General features: G+C 42.9%; 1 protein-coding gene across 1 annotated transcript; it reads right to left on the bottom strand.

Annotated features, from left to right (window-relative positions):
• Positions 1-269: 269 nt before the first annotated feature.
• Positions 270-25,739, bottom strand: LOC117045397 (maestro heat-like repeat-containing protein family member 6). The gene is made up of 15 exons (XM_033146397.1): positions 25,686-25,739; positions 24,249-24,401; positions 19,776-19,930; positions 17,701-17,866; positions 15,638-15,807; positions 13,625-13,759; positions 13,414-13,528; positions 12,049-12,192; positions 9,443-9,619; positions 8,592-8,747; positions 6,279-6,371; positions 5,485-5,587; positions 4,075-4,140; positions 2,460-2,571; positions 270-338 (listed from the first exon to the last, which is right to left on the bottom strand). The coding sequence occupies exons 1-15, from the start codon at positions 25,737-25,739 to the stop codon at positions 326-328; spliced, it is 1,812 nt and encodes a 603-aa protein (XP_033002288.1). The 3' UTR covers positions 270-325.
• Positions 25,740-25,831: the final 92 nt, after the last annotated feature.

Here is a 25,831-nt window from a genome sequence, read left to right as displayed (position 1 = left end):
ATTTTTGAACTGAATGAGCGGATACTTGAATCAATGGGAGTGCAGGCAGCTGTGGGCAGCAAGCAAGCTGCTGGAAGGAGGTTTCATACACTTCCATCTTAAGGAGGGTTTTGATTACTACCTAGAAGACACTCTGCATTTACATTAATATAATGCCAAACGAAGGACATCAAATGATCCACCTCTCCTTAAGAAAGCTACTTTCCTATCCAATTCTAGCAGCAAAAACTACCTAACCTCAGAGAGGAACGGCACAATAAGCCTTCACCGTGAAATTTCATACAGTGCTCTTTATTCAGATGGATATTAACTTCAGATACAGGCATCAAATACAAGATCTGTAAAGCAGAAAAGTCAGCAAGAAAAGGAATCATCATTAACATTTCAGTAGGAGATACAGTACACACCTTTCGACCTCATAACTATTGGTCCAGGTGGGATTCTCTGAGACAGGCATGGCCAAACTTGGCCCTCCAGCTGTTTTGGGACTACAACTCCCATCATCCCTAGCTAACAGGACCAGTGGTCAGGGATGATGGGAATTGTAGTCCCAAAACAGCTGGAGGGCCAAGTTTGGCCATACCTGCGTGAGACCAAAGTGCATAATGACAAAACAAAATAAAACTACTAGTCTTGTGCCAAACCAGACACGGGGGCGGGGGAAAGTTATATCTGCTGGCCCCTTTTACATATAAAATGTGGGGTGGGGGCTGACAAGAGTCTACCATGAGGCAGAGTGAGGATTCTGTGCTGATTTGGGGTGTCATTAAATGTAAATATTTGTCATCTCATATTTTTACTGCTGGGGGTGAGGAGAAACATTTGTGGATTATTATTATTTTTTGCCACATATACCAAAATAGTATGGATGGCCTTGGGTGCAACACAATGGGATGGGATGAGGCATGGAGAGCCTTTCATACTCTGTCTTGGATTAGTCCTGCTTACTTCACCTTAGTGGACCAGTCCTGCTTACTTTCCTACTAAAAGGAGTGCACAGAACTCTTCTCCTCTTATATGTTGCAATACAATAATTGGGTCCGCCAGTCACTTTTCCACGTTCCTGCTTCTCATCTTGGGGAAGGCATGGGGGGAGGGGAGGTTTTAGGGATCAGTGTGCTTTTTATGCATTACTCCTGCCTGCAGGACAGATTCCGCCCCAGCTTACAAGATAGCAAAGAACATTACTTATACAGCACATAGCTAAATTGTGGAATCTGCTACCATAAGAGGTATTATCATTATTATTATTTATTAAATTTGTATACCCGCCCTTCATCCGTAGATCTCAGGGCGGTTCACAACATAAAATTGCAATATAAAAGAGACAAAAAAACAAGAACGGAAACAAACCAAAATCCCACCATGATTCAAAGGCAAAGGTAGGGATGGCCACAAACTTGAATGGCTTTGAAAGAGGATTAGAGAAATTCACAGAGGCTGAGACTATTATGGGTTACTAGTTCCTTCACTGCCAGACTGTAGGGTGCAGTTAATTTTTCCATAGGGGAACAGTTAGGGCTAGAGCCGCCAGCTTGCAAGGAGGATGGGGGGGGGGGCGGGACGGTGCACACTTGACATCACGATTTCCCGCCATCGCATGTGTGAGCACCGCGCCTTCCTCCCTAAGCTGGGCAGAAGCTTCCTGGGCTTTGGGAAAGAGGCATCAAACCTCTGAAAGGATGCCAGAGCCCTCCTGCGTACTTCCCAAAGCCAGATGGGCTTTAGGAAGGTGGTGGGAGGACTCTTGGACCCTGTCGAGAGCATCGTGCCTCCCTCCCCAAGCCAGGCAGAAACTTCCTGGGCTTTGGGAAGGAGGCGCCAGGGAGGGACATTTAGGGGACTGTATGCCACTATTGCCAGGGGATTGTATGCCACTGAATACCAGTTGGTGAAAATTGCAGGTGGGAAAGAGTGGTGTTGCACCCAGGTCCTGCTTGTGGACTTCCTATAGGCATCTGTTTGACGACTGAGGTCACACCCACACCAAACATTAGACGGATGTCTAAAGCACAAGTCTCCCCTGAAATAATACTGGGAACTGTAGTTTACCCCTCACAAAGCTATGATTCCCAGCACCTTGAACAAATGACAGTTCTCAGGATTTTTTTGGGGGGGGGGGGGAACGACGACGCTATGTTCGTTAAATGTATGGTGTGGATGTGACTTTTGAGAATAGGATGCTGGGCTAGATGTTGGGCTGATTCAGGAGGGCTCTTCTTAAGGCATGTTATGCTCTTATATACAAACAGGGTGGATGTGTGAAAAGACATCGCCACTATGTCTACTGCCATCCTTAGTAGCAAAAAATTGCTCTGCAGCCTATTTTCACCCCCCACGGCTCAGGAATATTTAGCTCTCTTGTTTTCATTCTTGTCCTGTAATCATGGTAGCTTTTTTTTTTAAAAAAAAATCTATTAATGCTTAATTTTCACCATACAACCTGAAAGAAAACGTACCTTGGGAAATAGCGGGAACATCTGAACAAGTCTGCGCAGTACCTGCGTACTTTTTCTGGTTCTGGAACAACTGGGACAGGGCGCTGTGCTTCTGATGGGAAAGAGCTGAAAGCTGAGAGAAAGAGGAAAGGGCAGGTCAACGACTTGACATGGGAGAATGACCCAGTTCTCCTCCCTGTCAAATATACCACCTGCTTTGGGCAAGGCTGGGTTAACAAAGAAGCATTATATGCCTTAGCATACCATGGAGTAGAGAAAGAAGAGGTCCTGTAATGCTAAACAGTGTATGTCGTACACATGAGCAAGTGAGAGGGATTGTTTTGTGTATGCATCTGTGAAAGCTTTTCATGACAAAGGTGGGAATGAAAAGCAGCAAAATTAGTTTTGAAGAGACAGAAGAGAACTGGTGGGTTGTAGTGATTAGAGGGTTGGGCTAGGAGCTAGGAGAAGCTTCCAGATTGCCACTGTTTTGTGAGTGGGATACAATTATATACCGGTCATTTCCGGTTGCACAATTGAAGTGGATTTTGAAATCTTGCACCCACCCCACAACGCCAAACTTTGTTCAGGAAAGGGAAGTGATAGGAAAATATGTGCTAGAAAGTGTAGGATACCAAATCGCTTGATGTGGTGCCCAACTTTTGTGCAAATAAATCAGAATGAATATTCAGTAAACAGCAGACATTGCATAACCTCTGTACACACTCTGTGAAAACAAATCAGGACGAATGCTCGCTAGACAAGCCGCCTGGAATCGTCGCAGTGTTCAGATCTCCACTCAGCCATGAAGCCCCCTTGGTAGCTTTGGACTAATCACTATTTCTCAATCTAACCTGTCTCAAAGGATTGTTTGGAGGATAAAACCTGGGAGAATGTATGTATTCCTCCCTGATCTAAATGTACTAAAGAAGTCCCACAAACTCTCTGATTTGAAAGAAAGTGTATGATCTTGACCCAGGAGGCAGGGGTGGGGAAGATATTCAGTTCAATTTGCATTTATAGGCAGGTTTGCATCTTTAAAGGCAAACCTACCTAATTTGCATGTTCCAAAACACTATGCAAACCTAAACACAGTTTGTCATTGGAAATCTGCAAGTCTCTGAATTTTGTGTGCAAAGTGTGTGCAAAAATGCATATCCCAAGGTGAAGTGTGCACAAAATGCACATTTTAGTGGAAATTATGAATCTACATTCTACTGGAGACAATGCGCTTTGCAGAAATGTGCATATTAGGAGAAATTCATACTAAACTGCTGATGGATTTTCATAAGAAAATGTTCTTTTAAAAGAAAATTTTCAAAGCAATGTGGAAATGTAGAGAACTGAATTTAAGATTGGAAAAACAGACAGATTCGCTAGTCCCTACAAGGAAATAGGTGTGTGGTATCTATCTATCTATCTATCTATCTATCTATCTAGTCATCTGTTCATGAATGACAAAGAGTGCTGTGCTTAACCCCAAGAAAGATGTACTGAAACGGTACAGATACAGTCTCCTCTACAGGTATGCATATTTTATTTCTGTTATTAGTGCAGACAGCAATAAGCAGCTGAATCCTGTAGCAATACAAGAAAATGCAGACATCTTACTATTGGATGATATTATGATATTTACCTTGCCTCAGGAAGTCCACTTCTGACTTTTGTAGAGGACTGGAATCTAAGTGCTCCAAGATAGAATCTAGAGATACGCCATACTCAGTGTAAATAAAAAGGGCTATTTACTTTACTTTCAGTTATATTGCCACCAACTTCTACAATAACACAGATTACTATCTGCAGATTGAGCCCGAACTATATCTATTGCTTTCATTTGTTTTTAAAATATCTGCCACACAGGTCAGTTGATCCCTTAAGGTGGCACTCAGAAAAAATAACATTAAAATCAACAGCAAACATATAAACAAAACGAAACAGAAGAATATATAAACATGCACATACAGAAAAATCAATCCGGTTAAGAAAAGAACAGAATGATAAAAGCCATCCCTAGGTTAAACACCCACCCACAACACACCAGGACAACTGCCACCACTGAATGCCTTGCAGAATATGAACTTCTTTATAATCATTCAATGTAGAGACCAGACAGGCATATCTGTGGTGTATGGAGTTGCAGAGTTTGGGTCTCACCCACTGAAAATCTGGGGCTAGGAACAGATTCCTAGGCATCACAGTGGTAGAAAGTAAGATTTCCTGGTGGGAGAGTCTAGAACAGAAGCTTTCAGAATTACCCTCAGGAAACCTTTTCTGCATAGATTTTTCTGTCAAAAAACATCTGTTTATTTGCAGCGGTTTACATAGAACATCAGCCAGGCTGGTCTGCCTTGCTATTGGCCAACTGAAATGAGAGGACCTCCTGCACTCCTAGCACTTTCCCTACAAGTATACATTGCAAGGGAAGATTGGCGATGATGGACATTGGTCAGGCTCCCTCCTCAGAGAAGCTTCTCTGCTCCTGATGAGCTTTCAGTGAATTTCATGGCTTCTTGGAAACACCATTTGACAAACCACTGATCTAGAGGGAGGAAAATGAACACCAGGGAGAGACAGACCACGTGCCTGTCATGTTTTATTAAGTTGTTTATGAATGCAGGCCCAGATAACAGTGAAATTCTGCATGGGTTTACTTGGAAGTAAGCAAGTCACATTAAATTGAGTGGGACTTCCTAGGTAAATGTGCACAGAACTGTAAATCGAGCCTGTAATCCTATACACATTTTCCTGGGAGTAAATCCCCACTGAACTCAGTGGGGATCACTTATTGTCGTTGTTCAGTCATTCAGCCGTGTCCGACTCTTCGTGACCCCATGGACCAGAGCACGCCAGGCACCCCTATCTTTCACTGCCTCCTGCAGTTTGGCCAAACTCATGCCAGTCGCTTCGAGAACACTGTCCAACCATCTCATCACTTATTAGTAGATAAGTATTCAACTAAGTTTCTCCTCCTCCTAAGCAGAATAGTCTCACGAGCTGTGATAGAACTGGGATGGCAAATAAAGATGAAAGCATTCTGTTTATATACCTATAAACATGGTGGCTGCAGTTCTTGTATACGTTTGTGGGCTTTGAGTGTAGTCTTGCGCCTGGTCCAGAAAGTTCCGTAGTTTTCCTGGATGTTCCTTAACCTAGAAAATGAACGCTTTGATAAACACACTGTAATGGCTGCATAGATAGGGTATATTTGCCAGTTAAGAATGGATCCTTTTGAAACAAAAGTGAAACTTGTAGAGTCATGGGGCCGGATTGGCCAATACTGCTCCCCCTCCAGGATCCAGCCTATCACATGGACTGCTGTCCCTGCCTCTAGCATCCCTGGCCATCCACGTGGGAATGGCACATTCAAGTACACCCTGTGCAAGTAAAATCCAATGCATGGAGGCCAAAATTATGGAGGCCAAAATTATTTCCTTGGGGGGGAAATCCAGTAATGGCTATGTGATTGTTGGACGACATGCGTCAGATTTTCTTGTTTTGGGGTTATTTTAATGCAGAGTTCCCCAAACTCAGATCCCCAGCTGTTTTTGGACTACAACTCCCATCATCCCTAGCTAGCAGGACCAGTGGTCAGGGATGATGGGAATTGTAGTCCAAAAACAGCTGGAGACCCAAGTTTGGGAAACTGTTCTAATGCAACATTTCCACAGGATTGGCCAGGGATTATCAAAATACATATGGTAGGGGATATACATTCCTTCAGTGTGCCTGAAGGAAGCCTGTTTCTCTGCCACACACACTTTTGCTGGTTCATTTGAAATCAACAGATATGAAGTCTACAGATAATATTGAAAAGATCCCAGTGTGCACAAAGGGCCTCACAAGGTGCTTGCAAATCATGCTCCAAGAGTCCTGGTTGTCATTTGCAGTCCATCCCAAGAAGACTTTGCACTCTTTTAAGCTGTCTCTACGACTCTGTAAAACAAGAGAGACAAGAAGCCTTCCCCAGAATTAGTGAAAAAAAGAGATTACAGTATTTTTTGGGGGGGGGGAGTTGAATAAAGGCAAATAAATTATAGAAGGGCCATATGCAATTGGCTCAATCATCTAAAGAAATTGTGTGCAATCTGCTTCCTGTTAAGCCCTTTTGTGTAGTTTGCTGGATCTTTTAAGAATTTTATTAGGATCAGAACTTTTATTTAGAGAAGGAATTTTCTAGCTCTCTTGAGTGCAGAGCTAAATGAAATAATGACGAAAGCCACCGAAAGCCAATGTATAAAGAAACCTTAATATATCATTATGACTTTCGAAGCTCATGATTTCTTCTAAACTAGTGTTTCCCAAACTTGGGTCTCCAGCTGTTTTTGGACCACAATTCCCACCATCCCTGACCACTGGTCCTGCTAGCTAAGGATGATGGGAGTTGTAGTCCAAAAGCAGCTGGAAACCCAAGTTTGGGAAACACTGCAAACCCATCAACGAGCCCATGTTTTCACCCATCCCCAGTTTGGTTCTAACAATTCCGGAATGTTCTCCTCCTTATTCATTAATGAATTCATATCTGTTGATTTCAAATTGTTGTTCTTGAAAAATCCGCATCCGATTAATTTAAGCACAGTATACCGAAAAAGAAGAATGAGGTGTATATCAACTACTACTCTGTCAGTGCTTCCAGTTTGGTCCTTGGAGGTCTACCAATTAATAATTTCCTCATAGGAATTCTTCACACCACCTATTTCCCAAGTTTTTAGGAATTGCTTCCTCGGGGACTAAGCTATGTCTTCAAAGCATGGTTCACTCATTAGAGGCTGGGCCGTTAGTGTGAATGGACCACTGTAACACCAACCTCAATCTGCTTTCAGTCAGCACCTGCCTACCTTCTTTCTTAAAATAAGTTCGGGGGTTGGGTCTGGCTCCAGCTATAGTTGGTCTCCCTGCCTTCTACCCCACTAGGGCACCAGCCACCACTGCTTTCACTTGTAATATCATGAGTCCTGGAAGGTTGGTCAACATTATCGTTATCGCATTATATTCCAGACAGGGAGTAGGGGCTGAAATTAGGAGACTGTAGTTTGCTTAAGCGGCCCAAGAATGTCATGGCTAAGGTGAGATTTGAACTCAGGACTGGCAACTCCACATTCTTGGAGCCACTGTACTACTCCAGCTCTCAACCGGCCTGTTTTCAAATATCACCTTTATCCCCAGCTGTATTGTGTCACTGCAACAAAACATGCAGGTGCTGCCTTGTCTTCTGAGTCAAAGTAATTACAGTGGTACCTTGACTTACGAATTTAATCTGTTCCGAATGCACATTCGTAGGTCGAAAAATTTGTAAGTTTTTAAAAAGCAATTTCCCCATAGGAATGCATTGGAAACGAAACATTCGGAAAAATTCGTAAGTTGAGTAAACCCCATCTAAAACCACCAACGGATGTCCATTCGTAAGTCGAAAAATTCGTATGTCAAGTAATTCGTAAGTCGAGGTACCACTGTATATTTTTAGCACTGCATTTATTTGGACTTTGTTATTTTATTGGTCAGCCTCAAAAACTGAACTGTCGGTATTTGTATTTTAAAGCCGCACACTATTCTGGATACCGGTACTTCAATTATAAAAGTGGTGAGCAAGTGCAATAAATCATTAGAACAAATCAATGCAAAGATAAATAAGTGTGTTCTGGTGCAAAACAGAGGATTGCTCTTCTGCTGTTCAAGCAACTTTCTGCTTTTGGAAACATGAGCAATGCATCTTGCCAGTTGAGGCCCTTCAAGCCCCTTGGACTATAGAGCTGCACTGTTTGGCTGTGACCATTGTCACAGGTACAAGGGTGCCCCAAGAAGCCCCCATTGGCCTCACCAGAACTGGTGCCACCATGTGGCATCTTTGGGCAGCTTCTAGGGTTCCGGCACTTTAGCAGGGCGCACTGCTGACACTTCCTAGGCCTGTGAGCTTCCATTTAAATCGCCCTCAGCCTAGAAATTTAACTGGTGGTTTCCAGCTGCCCAGCACTGATTGAAAGGTCTGTTATGGATGCCTCTTGTTGTCAGCACTGCCAAGTAAATGCACAACATTTGAGGGTGTAGGAAGAGGCCAACCAGAGACAAGTTGGTTGGCGTCTGCCTCAGGGCGTCCTTATCAAGTGGATCTGGCAGGAGGGGAAATGAGGCTTTGCATAACGGCACAATATCATTTACCTTAGCCGCAGTCAGATGTGGATCTTGGAGGTTCAGTAGCAATGTGACAATACTGTTGAGAACCTGGTCCTGCAAAGCGGCTTTTTCTTTCACATCCAGGTTCTTAATCATGTCTTGAAACAGCCTGTTTGCCGCACAGGTTATTTTGGGTCTCCCCTGGGAATGAAAGAGAAAGGAAAAAGATTGACTTGATAACCACCCTGAAAGACTTTGAGGCTATGTAGATAGATACCCCTGTTTACACTGCATCCAGCGCGCTCTCACCACTGGTTTGGTAAGAGGTGTTTGCACAATGTTAGCCACAATCCCTATTACAGGTATCTATCCTGTTGTTTCTTGTGAAATATTGCCTTTTAATGCATTTCCCTCAAACCAGCTTCAATCTGAGCTGTGTGAAAGAACAACCTGGCTTACATTTTAAGCCTTAGATACCATGGGTTGATTCCGTGCCTGGAGAACGAACTGCAGGTAATTTTCTAAGATCTGTGAAACCCCCCTCCCCAATAAATGCACCATGACCCCAAAAATGTTTAAGACCGTAATCCTAAGTATAATTGTTCACTGCTGGCTCCAGGGTTAGTTTTTTTTGGGGGGGGAGGGGGCACTTGGGCAAGATATCCTCTATGGTTTCAGCCACTGCCACTTGAAAAGAGCATAGAGGAGACATATCCAGGGCTTTTTTTTTTCAGCCTGAACTCGTCAAAACTCAGTTCTGGCACTTCTCAGGTGGGAGTCATTGCCATTATAAGAGAACAAGGGAGGCGTTCATGGTGAGTTCTGGCTCCTCTTTTTCTCACCTTCCACCTGGAAAAGTCCGTCTCACATAGATGAACAATTCTTCTGAAACTTACGTCGGCCAAGAAAGGCTGAAGCTGTTTGACGATCTTCACAAATATGTTCATGTTTATATTGTTTTTGTGGAGTGTTACGATCTTGTTTATGACCTCCATAGCTGTCAAAATCACCTTCTCATCAGTGTCGTTAAAACTTGGAAGTATACCCAGGAGCAGGTTGGAGAGCTCTTTCTTCTGAAAGGTCACAGAAATCCTTTTTACAATTAGACTACGGTCACAATTTCACATTATGTGGCTGAGTTCCTTAGTTTAGTCTTGCTGTTGTCCCCTGACCAGAGTTGTGCTCACATGATGCTCCCACCAGCGGGAGAACACTTCCCATACTCTTCCTCCCTGGAGAACTTCGTCCCCTCCTAAAAACCTGCTCTGGAGGGTTGAGGGACCTACCAGAACAACCTGAGGGGTGATTTAAGGGGGAAGGAGGGAACCAGCAGAAATCGCCTCCCCTCCATTCCACTAGTGGGATCCTCCAGTGGATCTCAGTCTCATCCATGAAGGAAAGGAACCCAACTGTTCAGAGTTGCACAACACTGTATCTGAGCCTGGTCAGCAATTTCACCAGCTGCAGATATGCTTCACTCTATTCCTAAGATGAAAGGTGTGAGGCTTACCTGGCAGCCATACCTACTAGCCTAAAAACTGTTCCCCCAATGCAAGGCTTTCATATGTAAAACCTGAACACATTCTCTGGTGCTTTAGGAGCAGTGGTGTAGCAGGGACACTTAACAGAGCAGGGGATGATAACATCCTCTGCCAGAGAGCTTGAACTCAGGGTGAGCTCAAGCTCTCTGGGTGAGGCCCTGTGAGGTAGGCTAGACCCTGTGAGGTAAGTTAGGCTCAGACGATGGTTGGACCAAGTTCACACACTGAACGCCATGACTAGCCCCTCCACTGCAGCATTTACCTCCATGAATCTCCAGTGTGACAAATTATTTAACCATTTCCAGACTCAGGAAACTGATGCCATTTATGTACAGTACCACAGCTGTTTCATTCATTGATGCTGTTGAAACATATCATGGATGCAGACACAAGCCCAATTAAGAAGTAATAATCTCAGTCCAGCAAAACCAGATTTATTGGACTGAGAACAAGTACCGTGTTCACACCCTCTCTCCTCCCATTTCTCATTTACTGTAATGCAAAGTTACAGGTAGGTAGCCGTGTCGGTCTGCCATAGTCAAAACAAAATAAAAAATTAAAAAATCCTTCCAGTAGCACCTTAGAGACCAGCTAAGTTTGTTCTTGGTATAAGCTTTTGTGTGCATGCACACTTCTTCAGATACACTGAAATAGAAGTCACCAGACCCTTATATATAGTGAGAGAGTGAGGAGGGGTATTACTCAGAAGGGTGGTGGGAATGGGTGACTGGCTGATGGGTGTGGAAAACCTGTTGATGACTGTTAACGACTGCAATTAGTTCTAAAGGAAAAAGCAAGGGGTGAGATGGCTAAAGATAATGTAATGCAAAGTGTCAGGGAACTGTCCCCAATGCAGCGCAGGGTGGTGGAAGGGCTCTCCGGATGTTACAGAGAGCCCCGGTCCCACCTTGCCAGCAGCTCCTCCTCTGGTAGCGAGAGGAGCGGCGAGATGTCCAGCAAGGAGGGGGAAAGTTCACAGGGGAAAGGGAGTAGAGGCTCTGGGAATGCAAGAGAGTCCCAGCACTCCCACAGTCCTGAGGGCGATGCAGGGGGAACACAATTTCCGTTGCCCCACAGACGTCGTGGGGTGAAAAGAAAGGATGGAAGGTGGGGTTTTCGTATTCCGAAACTCTTTTGTTGGGGTCAGAACCGGAAGGGGCCATTCCCGGATTTTGACACTACTTGATACAAACATGAACTTTTTAGCTCTGCACTGTACAGAGTTTGCACAATAAAATCCTTAAAGGAAACAGCAGAGTTCTGGCTGCTTACTCATGAGCAACTAACTGAGAACCTTACACAAAGCATTGTTTTGGTGGTCACATACTGCTGCATAATCAGGAAATGCATCACCCCATGACACAGATTTGCATAAAATGTACATATGCTAATTTATAACTATAGATGCACGTTTAGAAATTATTACTGTACCCCTTCACACCATTTTAAGTCTGTGCCCAGTGACCTGGGTATTTGTTGGTTTGCTGTCCTGGGTTAACTTCAAGGCCTCTATTTCCCCTTCATATTGTTATGAATTGGGAGTGGGGGCAAGACTCTCCATTATCCTAAGTGGGGCAAGTAGAAATGCTTGCATTGATGGGACACATTTGTTGAATACTGCCCAATAGTTCTTGCCCCTGAGCACTCACTCAGTTGAAAATATAATCTATTTATCCCACTTCTGTCATAGTCTCGCCATCTAGCTGTGATTATTAAGTGGTGAGAAAGGGTACTCTGCACATGCTCTTATTATTCACATATTCCCATGACTGGGCCCTGGCATCTGACACAGGTTCTGGAGCTCTGCCCCTGGATCAGTTCCTTAAAGATACTCTCCCCAACTTCTTGTTTCAGTATAGCATGTTTTGCTTCAGTACAGAGCAGCAGTTCCAACACCTCCACCTCGTCCTTAGCTAGAGTTTCCTTTAAGCAACAGCAACAATAAAAATGAAATCACTCACGTTTTGCAGATGACGCGCCACATTGCCCATTCCATGGAGACTGAGCCAGCGGTAGGTTGGACATGAATCAGCCTGCCAGTTCTTCAACAGGCCCAGAATGTAATGCTTTTGTAGCACCGTGTAGGTGGATTCAGACGAAAGAAGCTAAACAACACAAACCAGTAAATATGTGGCAGGGAATTCAGAGAACTTTCCCCATATGTTGCCAGCTATTGAAAGGTAATGATAGAATACTGGAGTCACTCCTAGCTGTTGCTGGTGTTTCAGTTAATGGATAAGGATTTCCCCTCAAGCCCAAATACTGTTATTTTTTTTTAATATGAAAAGTATCTTGGTAAAGTGGTAGGATTTGGTTGGAATAGTATTGCTTTGTTTTTTTGTGTTGCAGGCCCGGTCTATTTCAGACATCTCTAACTTTTCTGCTGGCTATAAATTCTGTTGACAGGATGTGTTATCTGCACTTTTTGAGTTGTTTTTCACTGTATACCTATACTTATGCAATGCACCAGAAATTATTTACATATTACATGGCAGCGGGAGAGAGGGGGAGAAGAATGTGTACAGAAACCCTGCCATAAAGACAGGCTGGAACTGAGTGAATATATAAGGGCCCAACCTAACATTTGTTTTCCTTTCCTAAGTGACTGGGGAAGGGCTTCTAGCTCAGTTACAGAGCATCTACTTTCCACGCAGAACGCCCCAGGTTCAATCCCTGGCATCTCCAGGCAAGGCTGTGAGAGATCTCTTCTCTGAAACCTCAAGCCACTGCCACACAGTGTAGGCCAGGGAGCCTTTTTTTGTCCTGAGGGTCTATCCAACCTTCCAAGGGCTGCATGCCAACAGTGGGCTTAGTCATATCCCTCACAACTAGGGAGACGTTTAATCTCAGGGTCATGGGTTCAAGCCCCACATTGGGCAAAAGATTCCTGTGTTGCAGGGGGTTGGACTAGATTACCCTCTGGGTCCCTTCCAACTCTACAATTCTATTATTCTTAGTAGCTCATAAGCATTTATTCAAATATAAACACATGCATATATGCGAATACATTCGCATATACTCTCTGCAGCCTTTTTTGCTTGGCCCACCAAAAGCTTCCAAGCAACGTTGACATAGGCTGTGTTGTGGAAGGGTGAAAAAAAATTAAGAGCTAGGAGGTTTGTCAGTAGATATAAAGTACTGTATCTGTTGGTACAGCAATGGAATGTTTCCTCTTAACCACTGCCTGTTCCTCATGGTGTTTGAAGGCAAAAAATAGGATGCAAACACAAACACATTTACAGTTTCGTGTTCTGCTAGGACCACTCTTGTACTCAATATAATGTCATATTTCTCAAGATGCTACTCAAACAAGAAAATAGACGTACTGCAGTGAAAAAGGCCATTGCCGTCAGCTTCTGTTGGTCATCCCCATGATGGAGAAGAGGAATCACCTTGGTAAATACTGCATAGTCAAGCCCATGATGATGTTTGACAAGGGCTCTATAAGGATATAAACAATATTTTATTTTTGAGTATGCAGAAGGCACACTGAAGAACACAATAACCAGCCTCAAATTCAGGTCCTCCACTACTTGCCTGGCGAGAAGGAGAACTCCTTCGAGGTAGTTCTCTGGTGAAGCCAAAAGGTCCCAGCTTCCTGTTAGACTCGTAAAACACGCCTGAGGGGCCTTCTGCCTTTTCACCAAGGCCTTTAAAGCATCCATGGTGCAGCTGAATTCAGGGAAAGAAAAAGCATTTGACGGGGACAGTAACCTTACTTAGAACCCTATGGCACACACACTGTGAGTTTTGTTAAATGACATTATTAAATCCTTTAGAAATGATTGTGGTTTGGTTTACTAGGAGCTTGCATCTTGAAGGTTATGAAAGGTATTGATTTAGGGGGACCTGCTAGTTATCAAGGACCATCCCTGGAGCCACAGAATAATCTAATTCCATGCAGAGGCCACCTTGCCCAACTTATAAGCCTCCAATTTTGCAAAAATAAAAACAATTTGTCAACTTCGTATGTTCAGTGGACTGAGAGATGCATATGGATCAGACAGTCTTTATAGAGAAGAAGTGGGGAATCTTGCAAAATTTGGAGACGTGTGTAATAGCATCCTAAGATGCAAACTATTCAATTTGCTCACAGAGGAGGCAGTGATGGCCACCAATTTGAATGGCTCTGAAAGAGGATTAGACAAATTCATGCTTAATAAGACTACTCATGGCCACTAGTCCCAAGGTCTATGTTCTAATTCTACTGCTGGAAAGGTATGCCTCTGAATAACAGGTGAGGAGAGTGCTGTTGTACTCATATTCTCCTTGTGTGAGAAAAGTACAGGTGGCGACCATTTTACGTAGGGATTCCCCCCCCCCCCCGTTCCACCTTCTCCCAGGTCCAAAAGGACCTGCACGTTGGCAATCGTGTATCCGTTGAACGTGCCTAAAATTGCCGTCACCTGTACTGGAAAAGATGGGCCACTGGCTTGATCCAATAGGGCTCTCCTTATGTTCTCAGTGCTTTTTTTCTAGATAAATAGGTGCCACTACTCACAACCATGAAGTTGTTAGAATAAGCGCCACACTTTTTAACTACAACAAAAAGAGGTGCCGGTACTGCATACCCTTGAGTACCCCCTAAAAAGCACTGTGTGTCCTTATCTTTATACCAACTAAATACTGTCTTGGAATTGTCTCTTTGTATTCTTTGCAGGCATATTTCATTCCGTGCACCATCTGTCTGAGCCTACCTAAGTCTGTGTGTGAATATTTGTAGGGTTTTTGTGTCTCTCTGTGTTGTTGTAGACCTTTTAAAGCAAATGGCGTGCGTGAGTGTATCATTTATACTCTGTAGTTCTCAGTGCTTTAATTATACCAAATGTGACTGCATTCTGCAAAATACCAATCTTTATTAAGTACAAAAAATAGCACTCGGATGGGTATAAATTCAGTGAATGATATACATTATTACTGTAATTAGAACCTGAAACAATAAGGAAGGAAATGGTGTAGACAGCTCAGTTCATTAGAACATGCCGACTTTGGAAAGAAGCATAGCATGCATGTTTATTATTTGTTATTATTATTATTTATATGATGTTGATGATGATAATGACATTTTTTTGGAAAACATATTTTGAAAATATTTACGTATATTTTGGGAAGGTATGGTCCAAGGCATCGTAATCCCGTGAATGCTCATGGAATCTTGCTCAATGTTTCCCTTGCTTTGATGAGGGCATGAAATAGTGAACTGTTCAAAGGCAGAGACAACGCGGGTGGAGCGGAAAAAAATATGGGCAAAGCGACTGACTCTTACCTCTGCATAGCAGGCAATATCCTAACCACATAAAAGCCAATAGGACTTTACTGATATAGCAAAATAAATTTCTCAGTAAAGCCGTTTTAGAATGGACAATCTTTTTCAGATTAGAAAGCCTTTTTTTCTGCTAAGACATTTTAATGAGAATAGCTCCCCTGCTGCAGTGCAGGAAGGAGTAAGACTTCCAGAGCCTTTCCTTACAAGCCAAAGAAGAGAGAATTATGTTCTTATCAGACACTGATATTTACATGGTTAGTAGTACTCCATTAGCTGCCTGTTACCTTATGTAGTTTGATGTTCTGATTATGTCCTCCTGTCCAGGTTCGGAATCTGTACAGTTCATCAAGTAGTGCAGCTGAATAACCAGGAAGATGATCACAGATACGTAATAGCTGTTCATAGGGATTTTGCACTTTTTATCCCTAAATATTATGCACAGGGCCTTTGTTGCCTGAAACAGAATAATAATAATAATAATAATAATAATAATAATAATAATAATAGTAAAAAAAACACAGGCCTTAATTCTAGCCAGTTTGGTTGTTCTCCCACAAGCAGATATTACTTGTTTTGTTTGTTCTCGGATCATTGCAGTTTTACCCTAAGACTGTGAGTTAGGGTTACTTTATGGCAGAGGTGTTGGACTAGATGTTGTTGGACTACAACTCCCATAATCCCACACCATTGGCCCCATTGGCTGGGGCTGATGGGAGCTGGAGTCTAACAACCTCTGAGGACTTGTTGGCCGCCCCTGTTGTATGGCTACAATGACAGATTCTAGCAAAACCTGGAGACAAGCAACCTGGAATATTTTTCATGTCCTTTTTGTTCCCTTCCCAGTTTTGTCCCCTCTCCCCATAAAGCCCAACAGCTTCTGTAACTGGTCCATTTAGGAACTAGCTAAGCAATATTACCAGATTGCATATCCAAGCATAGAGATGGTCCAGTACGGGGCCATCAGAATACTATTCATTAATTAAATTTGTATATTGCCCTTCACCTGTAGATCGCAGGGCAGTTCACAACATCAAAATACAGTGGTGCCCCGCTAGACGAAAATAATTCGTTCTACAAGTGTCTTCGTAGAGCGAATTTTTCGTCTAGCGAAGCGGCAACGCAGTGCGGAGGTTTTCACGCCGAAATTTTTTTTTTCCGTCTTGCGAGGCAGCCCCATTGACTTTTTCATCTTGCGGGGCAGCCTTCCACTAGCGAATGCCGTTCGTCTAGCGAGTTTTTCGTCTAGCGAGGCATTCGTCTAGTGGGGCACCACTGGACAAGCTGAAAAAACAAAATACAGCACATAATAAAAACAAGAACCAAAACACACACACAAACCAATAACAGCCCTCCCTCAAACACATTTAAAATGTTATAGGGTGTAAATCAGCCTGGTTGAAGAGAAACGTTTTCGCCTGCTGCCTAAAGGTGTATAATGAAGGCACCAGATGAACCTCTGTAGGGAGAGCATTCCACAAATGGGGAGCCACTGCAGAAAATGTGAAAGCATTAGTCTGGTCATATCTTGGTCTAGTTCCACAGGTTCCAGAACATTCTATTGCTTGAAATGAATGATAAAAGGCACCCTTTTGTTGAACGTTACTTAAAGACTGGGAATGGGAGAGAATCCGCCATAGCACAGAAGGGCAGCAGGCTAGCATGGGAGGTGAAACAGGGTAGGCCTTGTGACACAGAGAGCTCTACCCTCCAACACTTTGTTTGCTTCTGTGCTTAGCACCTGCTTGCTGCAGGGCAGGAGCTGAGTAACTTATGTCCAACTCCTTCCAGAGTACATGGCCTGGGCTGGTTGCCTCTCTACTTGCTCACTCGGCCAGGGCAGAGGCGTCTCCCAATGGCACTGTTGGTGATGTGCTGGGGGGAAGGCAACCAGGCAAAACAGCTAGCCAGCCAGTCCATGCCAACAACAAGAAAGCATCCTCACCACCAGAGTGAGGGCCCCAGGAGGATTAAAAAGGAGGTGGGCTCAGAAGGTATAGCCAGGAGGGTCTGCTCCACCTGCACTCCCAGAATCAGCTGGCTGAGGCAACCACCTCACTCTGCCCAACAACAGGGCCTGCCATGTTTTGTGCACTCTCAATTTCAGGGTTTCCCAAAGAGGGTTTTTTTTTAACTACAACTCCCATCATCCCTAGTTAGCAGGACCAGTGGCCACGGATGATGGGAACTGTTGCCCAAAACAGTTCCCAAACTTTCCCAAGTTTCCAAAACCCTGCTCTATTGGGTGGTGGCCTCCAAGTTGTTGTGCATCTTTCTAGATCCCAGTCTATGCTCTGGAACAGCACAGCTTGTTACAATTGGAGGTAAAGGAATAGCATATTTCTCTCACGGCTAGAGGTAGAAGGGAGGAGTTGTCTGCGAACTTTCCATCTGATCCCGGGCGTTCGCCGCTAAGGCAAGGTTTCCTTTTCAGCACTTCGAGAAGCTTGGCAAGAACCTGGAGTCTTACAGGTTGTTTAGCTTGGCCCAAGGCTTCCCAGATTTGAGTGATATGCCTAAAATTAAAACAAACCAATCTATATCAGTGTCTACACACACACACACACACACACACACACACACACACACACACACAGCATTGCTGATCTCAATCTCTCACATTTCTAGTGTTGTTTAAAGTGGAGTTATATGTATATACAGTGGTACCTCGGGTTACGAACTTAATTCCTTCCAGTGGTCCGTTCTTAACCAGAAACTGTTCTTAACCTGAGGCACGCTTTTGCTAATGGGGGCCTCCTGCTGCTACCGGCACACAATTTCCATTCTAATCCTGGGGCAAAGTTCTCAACCCGAGGTACTACTTCTGGGTTAGCGGAGTTGGTAACCCGAAGTGTTTGTAACATGAATCATTTCTAACCTGAGGTACCACTGTACATGAATTAAGATTTATTAAGGAGCCCAACAGAACTGAAAGCCTGTTTGCTGCAAATAATTATTGTTTGTTTACTACTAGAGGGCTAAAAGCATTTTACAGGATTTGATATTTTCACCAGTCTAGCCAGTGTTATGAAAAAGAGGTGCTGGAACTCACCATGAACACCTCCTTCTTTTAGAATGGCAATGGACCCACCTGAGAGGAGCCAGAACTGAGTTCTGGTGAGTTCCAGCTAAAATAAAAAGACCTGAGTCTAGCAATGACCCTCAGAACAGACAACGTAAGAAGAAAGCACCCTGCTGGCTATCAGGTCAATGGCCCATCTAGTCCTGCATCCTGTTCTCACAGTGGCCCACCAGATGCTTGTGGGAGACCAGCAAGCATGTTTCTCTCACATTTTAAATGTGTGTTTTTTGGGGGTATGATTAGTTGTGGGGTTTTTTTGGGAAATGCGTGTGCAGGTATAAACAATAAACAAATTCAAAAATGCATTTTTCATGTGGTGTGGTATAATTTCTAAATAAGAGGTATGGAGTCAGTTTTGAATGAAAAGGATGCTTGGTCCCTGTTACATGGAACTTCTTATCTTGTCCATGAATATGCAGAGAATAATGGATATTTTTTTTAGACACACTTGCCTAAAAACTGCAACATGTCACCAGCTGGAACTGCTCTGTACCAATGCACCACTGGAATGCAGCTCCCAAGATGGCTGCTCACGAGACAAAGGTTTCTTCCCCCCCCCCCCCGGTGTACTATTGAGTTAGTTGGATAAATGTTCTGATTTGTTATAAGGCAGTATCTTATGCTATTTCTTGGTTTACCCTTAGATTTTATCTCATTGTTCACAGGAATAAAACGGATGTTGTCACCTTGGGATAACTGGTGACTATCGTCACACACTTTAGGTGCTGTATCAAGACAGCTGCTCAAATATTTTGCGCTAGCCAGCATGGTGTAATGGTTAAGAGCGGTAGACTTGTAATCTGGGGAACCGGGTTCGTGTCCCCGCTCCTCCACATGCAGCTGCTGGGTGACCTTGGGCTAGTCACACTTCTTTGAAGTCTCTCAGCCCCCACTCACCTCACAGAGTGTTTGTTGTGGGGGAGGAAGGGAAAGGAGAATGTTAGCCGCTTTGAGACTCCTTCGGGTAGTGATAAAGCGGAATATCAAATCCAAACTCTTCTAGCTCAGTGTATTTGAATCACCAAGAATATTTACATTGGTTAAATAAGAGACAAAGGTCACATCTACCTACAATACTCTGGTATAAGTTCTGAATAGCATGATATTTGAGTAGGTGGAGTCAGTGACACTGTTGCCAGTTTAGCCCACAGATTTTTCCACCAGAGGCAACAAGAGGAACTAATGCAGGTGAATCAGTGTTACAGTATTTCCCTGTGTGGCACAGAACCTGGGACACCTGGGTTCAAATTCCCACTCAGTCATGAAACTCACCTGGTGGCCTTGGGCAAGTCAAAGCCTAACTTACCTCACAGGGAATCATGGGCAACAACTCAGTTCCTCACCTGTCACAAAGCAATGAGAGTTTCAGAAGGCTTGAAACAGTTTCTTCTGTGTGTTTTTCAGCCAGGAGGCACACAGCCCCTATGGCAACTTCTCTTGCACTAGGTTCCTGGATAGCTCGCAGGTGGAAATAAATAATATCAATGATTTCTGGCACCTGGGATAAAACAAAACAAGGGTTTATACTGATGATTATTTCACAGTTTCTGTTGCTTTTACATTTTTGGTCCTCAGATATGAATGCTGTAACACTTCTTAGAGTCTAGGTGAGAATGGCTTGCAGTGCGACAGAAAAGATAGCACTTTGGGTAAATGGCCATGCTCTTATCATAAAGAGGTTAGAATGAAATCAACAAATTTCATCACTGCATTGCAATGATTATATATGCAGCCCCTTCAGCAAGTAGACCCTTGCTGTTTAGATACTGCTCTGACCTGAGAATAATTTGGATGTTTAGAACATGTCTAAACATGATTGCTACTAGGCTGACTTGCAGTGACTGAATCAGCTGAGAGTTTTTGAAACAGGCATTACAGGTAGTGGTTGGGTTGAATTCAGAATTGGGGGAGTGCAGATAGTAATATGAACTCTCATAGCTTAGAAAGCTGCACCTGTGTGTGTGTGTGTGTGTGTGTGTGTATGTGTGTGTGTGTGCATATGCAGCAGAGAGGGCTTGCTAGACAGAGATAAGAGAGGCCTGCTATCCTTTACTAGGGATGGACAAAATGCTCTTAATGTTCATTCAATTCAATAACCCTTATTAGGCATAACAAACCAAGCATTTTTGAACAGATATTCTGTATAAAATATATAAAATATGAGCTCAACAAAATAAGGATTGTATTAATTAAATCTTTAACTCTAAAATTCAATACTAGTCCGTAAAAAATAACTTAAAACTTCTCATAATAATCCTTAGTTAAAACATTAATTGATATAAATGATATAACAATATAATAATGCCGCATTACTATTTAGTTGAAATATCCTAATCCTCTTTGTAATGACTTAGTCTTTCTGTATAGACTGAGCTTAAAAATTTGGCTACTATTGAAGTGATTTTATCATTACTGTCCAACAACAGTGTTTGAATAGTTGGAAGCGTAGAGATCGGTCTATCCATTTGTAAGGCATCTAATAATTGACTTCTAGCATTAGTGCCAAAATTACAAGAGAAGAAAATATGATCCAATGTATCAGGTTCCTCCTTACTGCATTTACAGAAACGTTCAGATTTTGGGAGAGCTAAATACCTTACTCTTACTATCATGGAGGGGAACATATTAAATCTAGCTAACATAAACAGCCTACAGGATTCGTGATTCTTAAGATTTGTAATATACCCCTTTTGAAAATCTCTACACAAAGGGATATTTAGAAAGGGGGGAGGGAGCAAGTGATGTTTGGCGACATCAGGAATGGAGAGAACACTATTTTCTAAAAGCTTCCTCCTAATAATTGCCCAAATATGTTTGGGATCCAAGTTTTTGAGGCCAGTTAAATTAAACCCTATGGAATTCAGTTTTCTTCTACAGATCATAGACAGATTGTAAATTACATTATCACTTAGAAGATCATAAAGGAATGTTACGGATTGGTTGCAATATTATCAGATTAATGAGTTATTTAAGTTAGATTAAAAAATTGGTTTTCAGTTAGAAAAATCTAAGTTGGAGACGGAATTGTTAGAGCCAAGGACTAAAAATCTATCCAGAATGTATAATTTATTGCTCAAGTGGCATACTAAAGATGAAATGGTGAAATCAACAATGATAGATTGGGCAAAGGATGTGGGGCACAACATCATGTTGGAGGATTGGGAAAAATTGTGGAAAACTGGCATAAAATTTTCAGCATGCAACTTGCTTAGAGAGAATATTATGAAGATGGTGTATAGGTGGTATTTGACACCTGTTCAATTGGCAAAAATTTATCATTGACAAAGTAATAAGTGCTGGAAATGTAAACAAACAGAAGAAACTTTCTTCCATATGTGGTGGTTGTGCCCGAAGGTAAAAGACTTCAGGAAAAAGGTTTATAATGAAATGAAAAAGGTGTTGAAAAACACTTTCAAAAAGAAACCAGAAGCCTTTTTACTGGGCATCCAAGGATAGGAAATTCCAAAGTGTGATAGAACTTATTGTATGCCACAACAGCAGCAAGAATTTTGATAGCTAAAAACTGGAAGACAGAAGAAATACCAACGATTGAAGAATGGCAGATGAAAATGATGGACTATATGGAGCTCGCTGAGATGACTGGGAAACTTCGCGACCAGAGGGATGATGCGGTGGAAGAAGAGTAGAAGAAATTTAAATTGCATTAAAAAAATTGTTGTATGATTGAAAATTAGATATAATTTGGAAGAAAAGTTAGACTGTAGATTTAGAGTTTGGTTAAGGGTTTAGGAATTGTGAGAGAATGAGTTAAGATATTAGATAAGATTAATGATTAGGTATTTTTTATAGTAAAATAAGATTTTTTAAGATGTAAAGAAATTACTAAAGATGATTGACAAGGAACGCAGGAAGGGGAGATGAGAGGAAGTCAATATACAATGTAAAGGATAGAAGTTAGTGATAGTAATAAGTCTTTTTTGTTTTTTATTGTAGGTTGGTTTTTTATGGTTGTATTGTTTTGTATTTGTTGATTGTTTTTTTTTTATAAAATTTAATAAATATATTAAAAAAGAAGATCATAAAGGAGAGAAGTAGGAGATAGAGCTCTGTAATGAAGGAAGATCCAATATTTCTTAATGTTCATGTTCCTTGCATATGAGTAGACCGACATGTCCATTCCATTCTGTGTGGATTTGTTTGGCAAAATCCTTTAAATATTCTGCACACTTTAAAAATGCATTTATCGACGATAAAGAACTTTCAAGGTAGACTGAGGGCTTCCCTGAACCTCTCCTGCTCCTTCTTAAAAAAACATTTCTAGTTGCTCAGAGCAGTTAGAAGGTGCAGCGCTTGCCACAGCCATGGAAAACTTTTGATTAAAAAAATGCATGGAAGCAGTATGATGTGCCATCCCTGCCAGGTGATTTTTGGGAGAAAAAGATGACTGAGCTCCAGCACCTCCTTTTCTAGAAAAACAGCACAGTGTATACACATTACTATATTTGCATTCAGTCACTTTGTGCAAGTGTCAACCAACTAGATACCTGCCAGCACTTCAGAGTTTGATTTAATTTGCTGGAATCTGACCTACATATGGAGGTTCGTAACAAGCAGACTGATCAGATAAAGTAGCACAGTTGCTTTGCTTCTAGAGAACTACAGATAGTTCATCCTGTCCTTGTTTTGGTATAGGAACATAGGAAGCTGACTTATACTGAATCAGACCATTGGCCCACCAGCTCAATTTTACCTACACTGACCACTGTCTCTGCCCACTGGACAGGTATAGGCACGGCTGAATAGTGTTATGAAAGGTTAATTCCTGTTATGTTCCTCAGTGTGGCAATGCCAGGACATAGCAGGTGCAATACTGATGTCATTGATCACTTAGCATGGTCACCTTGCAGCATGAATAACATCTACAATCCATTTTCAATTCCCTCTCTATACCATAGCTCAGGATAGTATTGCAGACAATCTCAGGTTCAAACTTTGGCTTCTCCAGGGAGGCCTGGGAGTTCCCCAGTCTGAAACCTATCTGCAAGCCCTGACGAGGTGAGGAAGGAGTTAACCGAGGGATTAATCAATTAGTAATAGTTATTCTGACTAGCTCATGGATGCGAGTGAGGGCAATCTGCCTGTGACATCTGTCACCCCACTGATTGCTAGCGTTGATCCGGCAGATCACTAACTGGATTTTCTCTGCCTCTCATACCCAGCTGAAGTGCTCCTTGCCTCTTGTGTTTGTGTGTACGTCCTTCTAATTTTGCTACCCCTAACATTTTGCTGCCTTAGGCAGGTGTGTAGTTCGTCTAATGGTTAAACTGTCCCTGGAGGTGGTGCTGCTATTTTGGAGCCCCAAAAGTTGCTGGCTGTGATGCAGTTCCAAGGTCAGGAAAGGGGGGGTGCAAAAAAGAGCCAATGGACACCCAAGAAAATGGAGCTCGCCCAGCAAAGGGGGCTGAGTGGGTGAAGCTGTGGCTCTTGTTTGTCTGGAAAGACTATGTGCACATGTGGAGAAGCAAAACACCTAGAGGGCAGGTAGCAAGGGGGAGAGAACTGAGGTGGTTGTCACAACATTGCTCCTGGGAATAAACCACCTGACAGGCTAAACCTATAACTGGGCTAGCAGATCCCTTTCCTGGATCAGAACAACGCAAGCGGGCGACCAAATAAGCTGGCATACAAACAACTAGTTGCTTCAGTACTTTTGTCTCTCTCCAGAATTCATTGCTAGAACCCACAGGCACAGCCACCTCAATTTTCTGAAATCCATAAGCACCTCTCTCTCTCTCTCTCTCTCTCTCTCTCTCTCTCTCTCTCTCTCTCTCTCTCTCCCTCCCTCTCTCTTTTACCTTTCCCCTCAGTTTGTTCCTCTCTTTTTTCAAGAGTGAATTCAGCATAGTTGAAGCTGCCTGGATGCTATTTTTGTCTGTGTCCCTCAGGCTAGCAATGGCTAAAAGTATCTGACCCGTCACAGTAGGCTCTGAATCCTCAAATTCAGGTGTCTGAAATAAAACAGAGAAGAGGCAGTTGTGGGGGATACATCGGCAAAGGCATCTATTATCCAAAAGATTAACACCCGCAATGGACTAGCTAAAAGTATTGATGAACTGGAGAAGTTGGATTTAATGGTTGGAGTGCTTGAGTCAGACTAGGGAGACCCAGAACTAACTCCCCACTCTGCCATGAAGTTCACTGGGTTGAACTTGGGCCAGTCACCATCTCTCAGCCTAACTCAGTGAACTTTCAGAGGTTTTGTTGTTGTTCAGTCGTTCAGTCGTGTCCGACTCTTCGTGACCCCATGGAGCAGAGCACGCCAGGCACGCCTATCCTTCACTGCCTCTCGCAGTTTGGCCAAACTCATGTTAGTAGCTTCGAATAACTTCAGAGGTTTAGTGAGGATAAAATGGGGCACAGCTATATAGGCTGCCTTGAGCTCCTTGGAGAGGCAAGATAAAAATAAAACGAGCTGATTTCTAACATACTGTACACTCACATACATTCCAACATCACAATTATTCAAATGTAAAGCAGGGACAAAAATACTCTGAAAGGTTTCCAAGATTATATGAGATGTCCAGGCACAAAAAAGACTTAGGTCAGGGGTAGGGAACCTCTGGCCTTCCATATGTTGCTCCCATCATCCCTGCCCATTGGCTGCCCTGGCTGAGGCTGATGGTACTTGGTGCCCAGTAACATGTGGCGGGCCACAGGCCATCTATCACCTAGACCAGTGTTTCCTAAACTTGGGTCTCTAGCTGCTTTTGGACTACAACTCCCATCATCCCTAGCTAGTAGGACTAGTGGTCAGAGATGATGGAATTTGTAGTCCGAAAACAGCTGGAGTTTGGGGAAACACTGGCCGCCCTAGACCATCAAGGGCAAGTGTGCGGAAGCAGAGGCCTTCTCACATAACAAGAGGGAGATGCAAAGATATAACTTCTAAATTTGCAAATGAGCGAGCCTTTTCACAAAAGTGGTGTAAAGTGGCTCTGGTTTGTAATACAAATATGTATAAAACCCACATTGGCACAATGCTCATTCACTTTACAAATGTCTGCATTAGAGGGTGTGTCATCAATATTGCGTGAGGAAAGCACCTAGGTGTTTTATTCTCATGTGTAAAGAAAGTTTATGGCATGAAAAGAGGCTGCAGGAGGAAGCGTGAACAGGGAAGCCTCTTCACCCCTGAGGATACAAAAATGTGAACATAGACATGATGGTCTGACAGAGTTAGGTGCACTGAAGCTAAAATATGCCATAAAGGCTACAAACCTATAACTGCTTACCTGAGAGTAAGTCTCACTGAACTCCATTGGACCTACATCAGAGTAAACAGGCATAGACTTGTGCTTTAAGGGGGTCTTGTGTTGTATTGTTGTGGCCAATGATGTGTAAAGACTTGGTGAAAAAGGAGAAGATGATAGCTTTGAAA

Source organism: Lacerta agilis, chromosome 4 (assembly GCF_009819535.1).
Source record: "Lacerta agilis isolate rLacAgi1 chromosome 4, rLacAgi1.pri, whole genome shotgun sequence".
In the NCBI taxonomy this organism is placed as follows: Eukaryota; Metazoa; Chordata; class Lepidosauria; order Squamata; family Lacertidae; genus Lacerta; species Lacerta agilis.
This window is presented reverse-complemented; position numbering and strand designations above follow the sequence as displayed.